Consider the following 13,550-nt stretch of genomic DNA (forward strand, 5'->3'; position numbering starts at 1 on the left):
CCATGATGTGCAATTAACACAGGCAAGACACACGCAGGCCTTCAGTTTTTCCCACATTTCTCCTTAAGGGTTATCAGTGTAATGGTGACCCTAACCACACTAATAATGAAACTGTTTTTAATCAGAAAACACAAATGTATCCAGACACACTCATAAAAATACACACACACAAAAAAGTAGCCAGAAGAAGCTTCATTTCTTCAAGGCATCTGACCAGATGTGAACAACCCCAGCAGATCCACTTACTACAAACAACCACCCAGCAAATGAAACTCATTAGTTTTTTAAAAATCAAACTCAAGTACTTACAGTGGGAAAACAGACTGACAGAAAAAGTGATCAACTTTCTTTTTTCCGGGGATGGCGGTCCATTACACCACCACTAGCAGCCTGAACCACTGATACCAAGGATGGATAAGCCAGGATGGAACCCTGCTTTCATCTTGTTTACACAAAATTCTGACCCTATCATTCATACGTCACAGCAGAAAGTCGAGACTCACCAGATCAGTCAACATTTTTCAGTCTTGATGAGCCCATGTGAAATCTGGACTCAGTTTCCTGATTTAGTTGGAAGAGCAGGACACAGTGTGGTCTTCTGTTGCTGTAGCACATCTGCTTCAAGGTTCGATGTGTTGTGTGTTCAGAGATGCTCTTCTGCATACCTTAACTGTAACTAGTGGTTATTTGAGTTATTGTTGCATACCTATTCTCCAATACTCAGACAACCAAGCTACATTCAAAGTCCCTTAAATCACCGTTCTTCACCATTTTAATGCTGTTTTTCAACATCAGCAGGTCATCTTAACTGTGTCTACATGCCGAAATGCATTCAGTTGCTGCCATTTGATTGGCTGCTTAGATATTTGCACTAACCAGACAGTTAAACAGATGAATCAAATGATGTGGCTGGTAAGCGTGTAGGTGTTTAATTCCCATCTTCGCATAACCCAGACACTGGCAAATTGATTGATTCCACCTATTAATTTTTTTATTTTCTGTAATCATGTCATGCCTCAATTCAAGCATTCAAGTGCACTCTTTCTATATTACTCCTTCAAATTTTCTTTTTTTTTCTTCCTTTTCAAAATACTGGAGGGTAGAGGTGTGTCTGGAGTAAATTATTAGTTATTTAAAGTCTGTTTTTAGTTTAAGTATTCCCCTATTTCATCAGTAAATTATACATTTGTAGCGTTCTCACTTTTATGGATGCAGCATGTGACCTTAAAAGGATAACACAGCTGTAAATTAATTGCATTATAATTTATTGTAATTGCCACTGTTACCCATAACTTTCTGTAGTGCCATCTACAAAGTGTCAGAGGCTAATGAAAGAATTTAATAGCTCTAATACAAGCTTGTATTCCCATATCATTTCAGCTCCATCTTATCTAAAAAATTTTTATTCCGTCTCAATGTCTGGTCAGGATCACTTACAGCTCATTCTGTCTGGGCCAACTTTTACTAAGCGAGAAGGACTCGGTGATTCATCTGGGGATAAAGTTTGCGACCTTGTAGTTATGGGAGGATTTCTCTACCCTCCAGGCCAACAATAACTGAGAAACTCACTTGAGCGCAAATCTGCCGCTGCTGTATGAAACAGCAATCATTGCCTGCCTGTGAATTTATTTCTGACACTTTTAGCAAGGGCAGACACCGACAGAGCAGGAAGCATCAAACACTGATACATATTTTGGGCACATTCCTATACAGACATATTCAAGCAATTTTAATCGTTCCTCTAAATCAGAAAAGCATTCTTGTAAACCTCACAATGCAACCAGTCTCACTCTGCCTCTTGCTTTCACAGACATTATGTATTCCACACAATGCTGGACGAAGGAACACAGGAAATGAAAAGGCTGACAGAGAAGCAGGTACAGGCGCATCAGGGAGAGGAATGGAGATTAATAGTAGAATATTCAAATGAGGTGTCTGATGCTACTTTGAAATGAGCAAATGTGTTTTTGGGTTTTTTTTATCCACTTAAAATTTGTCAACACTTGAGGAAGTCATGCAAAGAGAAAGAGAGAGGGGAAATTACTGAGCAGTACAAAGTGATACAAGGCTATTCGCAAAAAAGCAAAATGTAAAAAGATTACATGTTTTGAGAAAACACAAACTGAATCTAATGTTAGGTGTGAGAGGTAATGTGACATGTTCTTTGATAAGGACAAATTAGACGTTTCGTTTAGCATTGTTAAAATATGAATTTGTTGAGTCAAGTTGGGTAAAAAATACTGTAATGTGTCTACAATTTATTAAAAATGTGATACTGTCCAAATGTTTACACAAAAGGATTAACACACTATTCAAAACCTGATGTTGACTAGCTATAACGTATCAATAATACAATAATCTACCTTACATGGTAAACGAATCTCGTAGATACCTGATGTAAATGATGTGGTCTATCAGAAAGTTTACAAATTTGCTGATAAGCTTAGTGTTACACTGGGCTACAGCCCTAGACTAAGTTCATTTTAACTAAAATTTAAGGGTTACACCGGTGCCACACATCAGAAGGGTATTTCTACAACGTAAACTCAGGATAGCCAGGCCTTCTTTGCATTTTCTGGCTTGACAAAGTCTAAAACTGCAGCAGAAGCTTTGCTAATTCAGGTCTCCTGCTTCTGGAAATAAGCATAAAAGTGGACGTTTCATGCATCATTTAACTCTCTTTCTTCCACACAAAATGGGTCAATTGAGCATTGCCTACTCCAATCAGAGATATTGTCAAAGGAACAGGTTATTTAAAAAAAACAAAACAAAACTTATATAACAAATAAAATCACGATGCTGTCATGATCCTGGGCCATGTTGGCCCAGTATTCTTAGTTTTCGTGTGTTTTGTGTTTTATTCTGGTTTCTAGGATGTTCTGTTAAGTTGTTCCTTGACTTCGCCTTGTGACTTTTATGCCCTGTGTGCCCCTCTGTGTATCTGTGAGCCCTCGTCTCCCCTCCTTGGGTTTCATTCAATGTTTTCCCCAGCCCGTTTTGTCTGTGCTCTCTCTCTCTCTCTCCTCCTGTCTGAACCTCTGTGTACTTCCTGTTTTACTTTGACAGTCTCTCGTCAGTATGCGTCATGTTGTGTTCACTCCTGCCCTGTCTCGTTACGATTATCTGTGTCAGCTGTGTTCCCCGTGTGCTCCCACTTCCCTCGTTAACCCTCTGTGTATTTATGTGCGCGTCTCCCTCAGTTCTGTGTCGCGTTCTCCCTCATCCGTGTGTTTCTCCGTATAATTCTAATTTGGGGTGTCTTGGTTGCCAATTGGTCCCGTTCATGTCTTTGTCTCTTCTCTGTTTCCTTACCTCAGTGTCTCCCAGTTAAGTAAGTCTTGTCTTCATGTTTGTTTGCCCATCAGTCTCCAAGTTTAGTTGCCTGTTCTCTCAGTCATGTCTCCTCTCATCCCTTGCTCTTTTGCCCTCACTCTCTCCTCCCTCTGTTTCCTGTATATAGTCAGTCTGCATCTCAATGTGTGTATTTCTTGTACTTCCTGTTTTACTTTGACAGTCTCCTGTCCTGTATGCATTATATTTAGTTTTGTCCCGTCTCATCTGTTAGATTGTGTCCAGCTGTGTTCCCCAGGTTGCTGTTAGTTTAGTTTTCTAGTTCCTTCCAGTTTGTTTTTATTTATTTATTATTTATTTTTAATTTCATAATCCAGCAATAAAACTGTGCTGATTGTAGTTCCACCTGCAAGTCTGCATTTTGGGTCCTAATCTTTGCCGGTTTAACCACCACATGACGGGTCTGTTCAGTTCTGACAGCATCATGAACGAAATGTGGAAATTGTGTTAGCTTTTCACTAGATCAAAGTGAAATTAATTGGAATGATTTTATATTGTCATTAATAAACAGCCTACAACTATAACTGGTCAGTTGTCTAATCTGTGCTTGTAACATTTATAAATTTTCTGCCACACCAGCTGAATGTATGCGTTCTTGAGAACCATTCAGTGGTTTTTGTAAGAATTTGTGATAGCATAGAGGTTCCAAATGATTTTAAACTGAAGCCCTGAAAATAACCTGCTCCCAAACAGGTTGTGTGTTCAGCATAAGTTACCATGGTGATCCAGCAAGGCACAAAGACAGCCCAAAGTGAGCCACCGGTGTGACACTGAAAACTCTGGCTTTAAGTTCAACATACCTCACTAATCAATTAATCCCACTTCATAATACAGCCCTCAGGGCTTTAGCCTAATGTCACATTAGGGCAGCTATGGATAAGCAACCACTTGTGTGCAGCATTGCTGTGGCAAGATTTGCATGGAAGTGAGACAATACACACGGAGGAACTGGAGACAATTAAACAGAAAATGTTTGGAAAATATGGAAATATGTATTTTGACATAAGTGGTTTAAACCTTTTACTGACTTAAAAGGTACCCCCCCACCCAAGAGTTAGAAAAGGAAAAGGTCATTCCACGAAACAGTGACATCAATAACATCTAATATGAGCCATGTAAGCATTAAAACGACAGGAACAAGGATTTTAACTCTCAAGAAATCTGTGCCGTGGAACAGATTGGACGAATGTACATAAATCCACAAGCACTTTGACCAGGAGACAGGAGTTCATGTTCCACTAAAGAGAGCCTATTTTTAGATTCAATTCAGAAACTCTAGAAGAAAAAGGAAGTAATAAAAGAGCTGATTGATTTTACTTTGCTCAGAGATGTATTTTTTCTCTGTCCCAAATGCTTACCTATATCAAGAATAACAATGCAAATTAAATTTGTATTTATATTTATATAAATATATTTACATTTCTGAATTAATTTATATTTAATTTGAGTTCTTCACAAGGCAGATGTTAAAGGATAAGTCTTAAGATAAAAGTGAGTATCATTCATGATTTTAAAGAGGCTGAAATGTTTGCAAGTTGGTGATCTGAGTTCATAATCTCCTATATCTCTCTTTATATATTCTAATTTCATTGTCAATACACTCATATCTGATATTAATTTAAATGATTTATACATGCAAGCTTTAAAACACAGGGAAGAAGATAGTGTGGTGTGATTTAAATGTGTATCTGAATATCCGAAGGGTACTTGTCATATTTGTGCAATATATATATATATATATATACACACACACACACACACACACACACACGCACACACACACACACACACACACACACACACACACACACATATAAATTGCAGTAAGTATTACTGGAGGTTAGCATAATCTTTTTTTTTTTTTTTTCTTTTTTTTTTTACTAAAAAAAAAAAGGTTAGCATAATCTAAGGCATTTTGTTTGAATGGTCAGCATGTAATTTTTTTTTTTTTTTACTAGGATAAGAATGCTTTTAAAAGCATATGCACCTGAAAAAGGTTACAATCGTTGAAAAAAAACAAAACCCAGCATTATATTGGATCCTATACATTTAAACCAAGTGGAAAACTTACCATTGAAGTTGACAGCGCGGATGTGGTTGAGTAGCTCTTTACCATCGATATTGTTGGCCATCCGTGGACAGAGGCCTGGGTATCCGTAGCAGAGCTCCCGGTGCATGCGGTGCAGAGCGTGGGCCATGGCATACACTGCATCCATCACAAACTGAACCTTTCCCTCTTGTTCATAACTGGAGTCACGGCCAACTTTTTCTAAACCTGAACAAGAAGAAGAAAAGATGTGCTTAAAAGGGAGAGAAGGAATATTAGAAGTAAGATAAAGCACATTAACTCCCAGGGGACTCGTTTTAGGTAACAATCAAGGTATGGAAATCCATAGCAACATACATTCCACCTGCGTCTACCTCTCATAACAGATCAGCGGGGAGCTATAGGGAAAAACTTGTGTGCAATGATATAAAGTTACAGCATACAGAAGTAGATTTCTTTAGGCCATGTATCATCCATTGTTAGATTTGTATTGTTGATTGTCATTTATGCTTAGAAATATTTACTTATATATGCTTAGAGTTTTGTAATTAGTTGTAGATTGGTAGAGGTTTTGATCCTTGATAGTCTGCAAACTTTGTGTGTATTAGACAGCACTTTGGGAGCATGAGAGGTCATACCGTGTCTTATTGTTTTATGGTAGGATTAACGTAGTTGCGTCTGTTCTAGTCTAAGTGCTCTTTGTTTAGATGAACTGCAGGACTTCCTCACCGTGTTATCTAGGATGAACCATCTAGGGTGAGGGGGAGGCTACCCTCTTCCTGACCAAGGATGTTTGACCCTTTGATCAGCAGTCCACACACACACACACACACACACACACACACACACACACACACACACACACACACACAGGCAAGGTACTCTTTGTTTGTATGTAGACGTCATATGTTAATGAACTTATGCATATTCATGTAACCTCAATAAAAGGACAGTGTATGGGAGAACGGACGAGACCAACTGGAGTCAAGCGGTTGTCCGGTTCTCTCCCGTGCACGAGTAACATGAAGAACTTTGCCTATTTGTGTCTTGCTTAGCAGTGTAATTATATTGTCTTAACGTTCCAGCGAATAGGTTTATGCTACAAACCTAACATTAATTGGTCCTTCGATGCCGGAGCCCTGGAATCGCATTCACCGAGGGGAGGAGAGGCACGCTGAAAGTCTGACGTCAGCCAGGAAGTTCCTGTGGATTCGCGGTCTGTCCTTTCTCCTCGATGAATGACGGTCGGCGGGATTCGGGCTGATATTACACTCTAAGCAACGCCAAGTAAGTTTAAAGAGGCCGACTCTATAACCGTGTCGTTGTGCAGTCTCCGCCACTGTGTGAGGCGTTGAGAAGAGGCCGACTCTATAACCGTGTCGTTGTGCAGTCTCCGCCACTGTGTGAGGCGTTGAGAAGAGGCCGACTCTATAACCGTGTCGTTGTGCAGTCTCCGCCACTGTGTGAGGCGTTGAGAAGAGGCCGACTCTATAACCGTGTCGTTGTGCAGTCTCCGCCACTGTGTGAGGCGTTGAGAAGTTCGCTACTTTGTGTAGCGATACCCGGGTTCCTTGCTACTTTGTGGAGCAAGAGGTTCCTCGCTACTTTGTGTGGCTAGAGGTGAGTTCTCCGCCGCTTTGTGGGGCGTTGAGAAGTTCCGCGGGGTCCAGATTGTGCTGGACGATAGGCCTATTTTGTGTTGTTTTTGTTGTCGTCGTTGTTGTTGTTGTTGTTGTTGTTGTTGTGTGAGTGTGTGCGGAGCAGAACATGTGGTCTGTGACACCGACTGTTGTTGTTATCATGGGTTTCCTAAGCAACCAGGAGTGTGTGGAAAAGGCCAGCCACATCAGCAGCTGTGCTCTGGTGGGTGGCTTTCCCCCCACCCCTTCCTGACACAAAATGTTAACAGCCTGTGTGCCAGACCATGGACGTAATTGAGGTGGATAGTTGTTAAAAGTAATCTACATTAAGCTTGTGGTTGCTTAAATTCAGTACAATGACATGTGAGGTGAAGTGATATAGATAAATATTTAAACTAATGAAGTGCATAGAGGCACTTGACCTGTGTGGAAGACTGTCGTCTTATTATGAGCCATTGTTGAGATATAGAGCACATCTGTGAAAACAACTAATATGCTCAACCCTGTATGAAACATCTAAAAGTACATGATGGAGAAGCTGAGTTGAATATGAAAGTGTAAGACTTTGCCGCTGTGGGCAGAGCAACTACTGTGTGATGTCGCGTTGCAGTTTTTTTTTTTTTTTTTTTCCTTTCTTTTCTTCTGAGCTGATGAGCAGGCTACACATTATCAGATCGAGAGCTGTCTGAGAACTACTCTAAGAGAGGGAAACAGCGCTATGATAACTGTGATAACTGGAGTGTGCAACGTTTCCATGAGCAGTTTTCCTGCATCTTGACTTGTGTGTAGAGTGTTCATAACTTCAGCATCATGTTTTTGATTATTTGTTTGTTGGGTTGAAAAATAGTTAAATAAACTGGTGATCATGCTTATGGATCACCATGGCACATATCATCAGCCATGTGATTTATTTTTGCAGATGACAAAGTGAGTGTGAATGTGTCTGACATCACAGTGTTTTTGTGCACTGTGCAAGAGTAATTGCCTTTGATTGTGAGTGACAGCGGTGATTTTGCAGGTCACCAGCTATTGTAAATAAAATAAAAAAAAAAGAGTGAATAAGAGGGAGAATTTATATTGTAGAAAAAAAAAATAATCATAGGAAAAAGGTTTTGTGTTGATCAACCAAAAAAACATCTACAATTTCATTTTCTGCTTTTAAGAAAAGACTGTTCACATAAACACAGAGAGAGAGAGAGATGTGTGTTGATTAAGCAGTGATGATAATAATGAAATGTCTTAGTTTGTCACTTTCAGGTGAAAAGCAGACCTGAATCAATTTTCCACATGCAGCGGTCGGAAGAAAGTTATAGTTTAACATCATTGGAAACATGCAGGCCAAGTTTCTGGCTGACTTATTTACAGTGCCATGTGTTTCTCAACCTCACAAGCGAGCTCACTCCTCCCTGAAGATAAGGAATGCAGCTCCATGATAAAGAGACAGCAGCAAGTCCTGAGCACAAAAAGTCCCAGCAAAGCAGCAGCAATGTGGATAAACAGCAGCAGAAGAAAGCAAACCCATCTTCCTGTCTGATTGGATGAATTCCACGGAGGGGCGAGCAAGATGGCGGTGGCAGCATGTTGAAATGCTCAAAAAGGACTGAGTGACTCGGGCAAGCCACATGCAGCTAGCATGCTGGCTAGCGACATGAAAGAAATGGACCCTTCATGATGCGTTCAACGTGCCAGCGCTGTGGTGGGAAAGGCTCCATCATAAACACGCCCTGCGCCGAGGTTCAGGCCAAGAAGAAGAAGACGATGACTTCCAAGCCCAAGAAGGTCGGCCTCAGCGTGGGCGAGCTGATTGTGAAAGCCGTGGCCGCTCTCAAGAAGGCTCTGGCTGCCGGAGGCTACGATGTGGACAAGAACAAGGCCCGTGTCAAGACCGCCATCAAGAGTCTGGTGGCGAAGGGCACTCTGGTGCAGACCAAGGGCACCGGGGCCTCCGGATCCTTCAAGATGAACAGGGTTACTGAGACCAAAGCTAAGACGCCCGCCGCGGCCAAAGCCAAGAAACCGGCAGCAGCTGCTAAGAAGTCGCCCAGGAAGGCAGCAGCAGCAGCACTTCAGCCACTAGCACGAAGTCAACCGCATCAGAGGACAATAGTGAGAGTGGCTGTGACTTCACTGTGCATGTGAAGAAAACGTTTGAGGAGAACTGAACAGTTGGAGTTTGACATTTGCCACCTGTGGAGTAAAATGGCAAGAAGAGACAGTGGGACACAGGACAAAGCTGAAGGAGAACTGCTGGCTGTTGGACTGTTGAAGTGGGAGAGGACAACAGAGTGAGAAGACTAGGTGAGAACACATAGGAATTATTTAATGTGGGAAATCAAAATTTGGGTTAGCAAACCTGGGGAAAACAAAACTGACTGCTTAAGTTGGAAAATTGAGACGGAGTCTGAAACATTGCGAAAATAGAAATATATACAAAATCACACACACACAAGCAGAACATGCATTAACCCTACTAACAATTCCAAACACAAAATGACTCATGAAGACTCATAGCACATTAGTTAAGAAATGATTAAATAATAGCAGAGAAGTGTGTAGGAAAGGCAGCTTTAAGAACATGCTCTGCTGGAGATGCAGCTCCACAGACATGCATTAGACCTGCCTAATAACACAAACACATGTAATGAAAATTAGCTTGTTATCTTTCATCAGTGTTACAATAGTGTCAATTTAGCAGACACTTGTTATTAAATACTGAATTTATCTAATGCAAAAAATTGACTCTCCAGGTTGCAGGACAACAGTTTAACTTTTGTGGGAAAAAAGATCCTGGTTTGACCAACCAGTGATCAGACAATAAATTTAGTTGTTAAAATGGTAAATTGGGAGAAGCTTCCTGCTTGATTGAGGCAGCACATGTAATTTACTGTATGAGGGAAATTGTCTTTTGTGATACTATTTTGAACATGCTTTTCTGTCGTCCTGTCAACTTAGTGGGTTAATAGCTGATATGCAAATTAGTGATCGGTTTTAGATTAATGAAAGGTGACTGAATTCTAGTATGAGTGAATGAGATGTGTTGGAGTTGTTGTGTGTTGAGTGGAGACTCTAAAACACTGAGTTTCCTGCTTTGATGTGCGAGTGAATCCTGTATTTAGATACACAACTCTGAATACGTCAGAACAGACTGTTTTGTGAAGTGCATGACAGCATGTCACATGTTTTATGATGAAGGGAAAAGGAAAATTGAATAAAATAGATCTGTGGCCTAAATGAGTGAAGAGCACAGACCTGGTAATTAAACTCATAGCTAATAAGACATTAGGGTTATGTTGTGTGTTGTGCAGCTGATGGTTGATTTGGAGTGAATCTAGCTGATGATTTTTCTTTTGTTGTGAAGTTGAGCCTGCCGATTAGTATGATGGTATGATAAACCATGCTAATGGTATGATTTACCCTCCTGAGATGAGGAGCTTGTGTCATGACTTAACAAGGCCTTTTTATTTTGATACTTTCACAGTGCACTGAAAGTTTTGTTTGATAATCTCTGTTCTTTAAGCAGATCTGCACGTCGGGAATTAAAAGCGTTACACGTCGTCGAGAAAATTGTGCCAAGTGAGTTCTCCACATTTAAATGGACTCTGGAGAAAGCCACTTATTTGGGACAATTATTAAATGACAGTCCCAGTCCAAAAGGATTCAGCGATGTAATCCAAACTAAAGTTCTTCTTTTTCTTTTTGAAATGACGTCATTTTGCTGAGAGTGGAAACTAAATGCAACGATAGGTTCCACTATCAGCAAAGAAAGAAAGAATGAATGCATGAATGAGTGAGTGAAAGGAAAACAAACTGACTGACTGGTAAAAGCTGACAAAAGCTGACAAGACTTTACTGATGTAACACGACTGTGTGAAGTTGACCCCCGCCTGGCAGGGGTGCAGATGAGTCTGTGTGTGCTTCCCTTTACAGGAGCAGAAAGATGACAGCAACACTCGAGGTTGCGTGATGATTTAACATTTTAAATGCCATTTTCTGTGTCTGTGAATTTACTATGTGTGCGTCATTCACTAGCTTGTGTGCTCACAGAGATATCTGTGACAAAGTATGCATACGCCTGCGCAAGCGCTAACATTTGCATTTTCGTTTTTACAGCATTACGGTTCTTCATGTGTTTGATCATGTGATTTATAGGAATACTGGCTAATGTTTCTCTACTACGAGATTTCTGGGTTTATGTGTGAAGAAAACTGTAGTTACAGGCATATGTTGATGGAGAAATTAATATAGTTTGAGACATACTGTGGTGAGACCAGTGTTACTGTTTCCACAGCGAGTGTTAACTTAATGGTGTTTTATGGCACCTCTAGAATCCGTTGACCTGTGTCTGACCTCCGTCTGACCACAGTCAATGTGTATTGCTAATGTTTGTTTCTTTGAGAATGCTGTGGTAGATTCAGCTGAAGCGGACAAGTGACATGGGTAGAACAAATAAGAGATTACGGTATTTATGGAATAGTTTATTATGGGCTCATTTGCTGGCCACTTTTGAACCCATAATAATAATATATGAGTGGAGTGACTTTGCTTAAGAGAAGTCACTGATTACATTAATGTTAACAGAGTACATGGGATGATCCATGTCTGAGGTGAATTAGGGAAATAGTTGTAGTTACTGATTTGAGAAAACCTGCACATGACACTTGTCTTGCTGATGTTGAATGCTTATTACTCTTATGATACAATTGTTTACAGGTATGGAGTTTGATTTTACTTCCAGATTTTGTTTTCCAGGCCATGATGGTGTGTATGCAGGCTCCTGGGAGAGCCAGGTGTTAAGCAAACTTAATATGCAAAGCACACTAACATTTTCATTGCAGGATTATAGGTCCAGGGTGGTGCTGCTTCAGGGGAGGAGATGCCCTGATGTTGCCTGGGATATGATCTAGCTAATCTTTTTCTTTAAGACAGGAATCCAGGTTTGGTGAGTTGACGCATGGGTGTGTCCATGCGTCAAGAGGAGGGGTCCAAGGATTAACATTAAACAATGTTTTTTATTATTGTTGCAGTGATTTGTGTGATTAGCCGTTTTATTTACAAATATTAAACCTATGCAAGTGGTGCACCCATGTTCAGATGAGGCTTTGATGGCCTATAAGTGAAGTTCACTGAACTAAAGAATGTGGTTTGATGATTGTTGACATGCTCTCCAAATAGAAGTTTTTCTTCTTAGCAAGGAAATACAGGTGCAGCAGTAATCTCCTGAGAAATCTTCAGAGGCCCAGTGAGAAGCGCATAGCTGACAGCCAGGCAGTGGTTGAGGTCAAAGGTCAAGCTGGTTGGGGCCCATCATGAAATCAGACCTTGGAGCCACAGCAAGGACCATGAAACTGCCTGCAAAATAGAGGAGAGGATCATCCACAAGATGGGAGCTGAGGCCAGGAGAGAGGCTTCAGGAGGATCAGAGATCATCTTCAGCACAGCAGACATCACACAGAGAGCTGTGCTACTGAGCTTCCAGGAGATTTTAAATAAAATGAGAGATTCAATATTGACGCTGAGGAAGACAACTAAGGTGTACGACGTGCTCTGCCTTAAACCTTCAGCAGCGTTGGAACATGAAAACTCGAGGGATGAGGGGAGCGTGCCAAGCTCCATCGACAGCGCAGAAGGAGTTCGAGGATGACATCATGATTCTGTGAAAGCACAGGAACCAGAAGCTATGGTGGTGATAACAGCAGTTTCCTATGAACATCACCTAACGCTGTGCCACTGTACTGTGCATACGATGACACTCTGAAGGCTGCTGGGATCATAACAGCAGTAAGATGACGGAACCCAGCACCCTTTCCACAGAGAGCTTTTTCTGCAGAGCGTGGACAATTAAGGAGTCATAAATATCCCCCTCACAAGACGAAGGTCTGAAGTCAGGTGATGGGGGCTGGTAAGAGGCCATAAAACTAGAGTGCTGAGAGGTCTGCAGCTTGGAAATAGCTGAGACCCATGTTGACGAACCACAAAACCAACTAGTATGTTTGAATGTCTATTCTACATACATTTGGACTCTGGTCCTATGGACAGTGATGGAAACAACTGGAAGAGACATTCATGACGCCCTGCAGAGCTTAAACCACTCTGCAGAGAGACATGTGATGTGCACACCCGGAGGAAGCACCACCAAGTTGAGATGTTTTTGAAAATGTTATCTTCTTATTTTCACTATTAAATTAACAATTTCTTTGTTTGCTCATAGGATGCAGTTTGCCATGAGATGAGATCAATGAGGAATGGGATAACTGCTAATACATTTGTTGAACTGTGTACCTTTTCAGTAATTTAGGGTGATTTGACGTATGCTGAGTATAAAAATGTTTGCATTGAAACTGTCAGACATGAGGTATTCATACCTGGGAACTTTTCAAGCATAAAGGTCAAAAAGGGGGCAAATGTTAGATTTGTATTGTTGATTGTCATTTATGCTTAGAAATATTTACTTATATATGCTTAGAGTTTTGTAATTAGTTGTAGATTGGTAGAGGTTTTGATCCTTGATAGTC

The 13,550-nt window shown here is 40.8% G+C and overlaps 1 protein-coding gene and 1 pseudogene across 4 annotated transcripts in view; one reads left to right on the forward strand and one right to left on the reverse strand.

Moving 5' to 3' along the window:
- The window catches only part of grm8a (glutamate receptor, metabotropic 8a), a 296,830-nt gene that overhangs the window by 54,711 nt on the left and 228,569 nt on the right, over positions 1-13,550 (reverse strand). For all 4 annotated transcript variants that reach the window (XM_085252307.1, XM_085252306.1, XM_085252309.1 and 1 more), the window contains exon 7: positions 5,423-5,626. In XM_085252307.1, the coding sequence (XP_085108433.1) occupies positions 5,423-5,626 (204 nt within the window). The remainder of the gene's footprint in view (positions 1-5,422; positions 5,627-13,550) is intronic.
- Positions 8,132-9,391, forward strand: LOC146555750 (histone H1 pseudogene; annotated as a pseudogene).

This window comes from Mchenga conophoros, linkage group LG17 (assembly GCF_057382185.1).
Source record: "Mchenga conophoros isolate Kocher_MC1m ecotype Shallow Benthic linkage group LG17, M_conophoros_male_GT1.1, whole genome shotgun sequence".
NCBI classification, from domain to species: Eukaryota; Metazoa; Chordata; class Actinopteri; order Cichliformes; family Cichlidae; genus Mchenga; species Mchenga conophoros.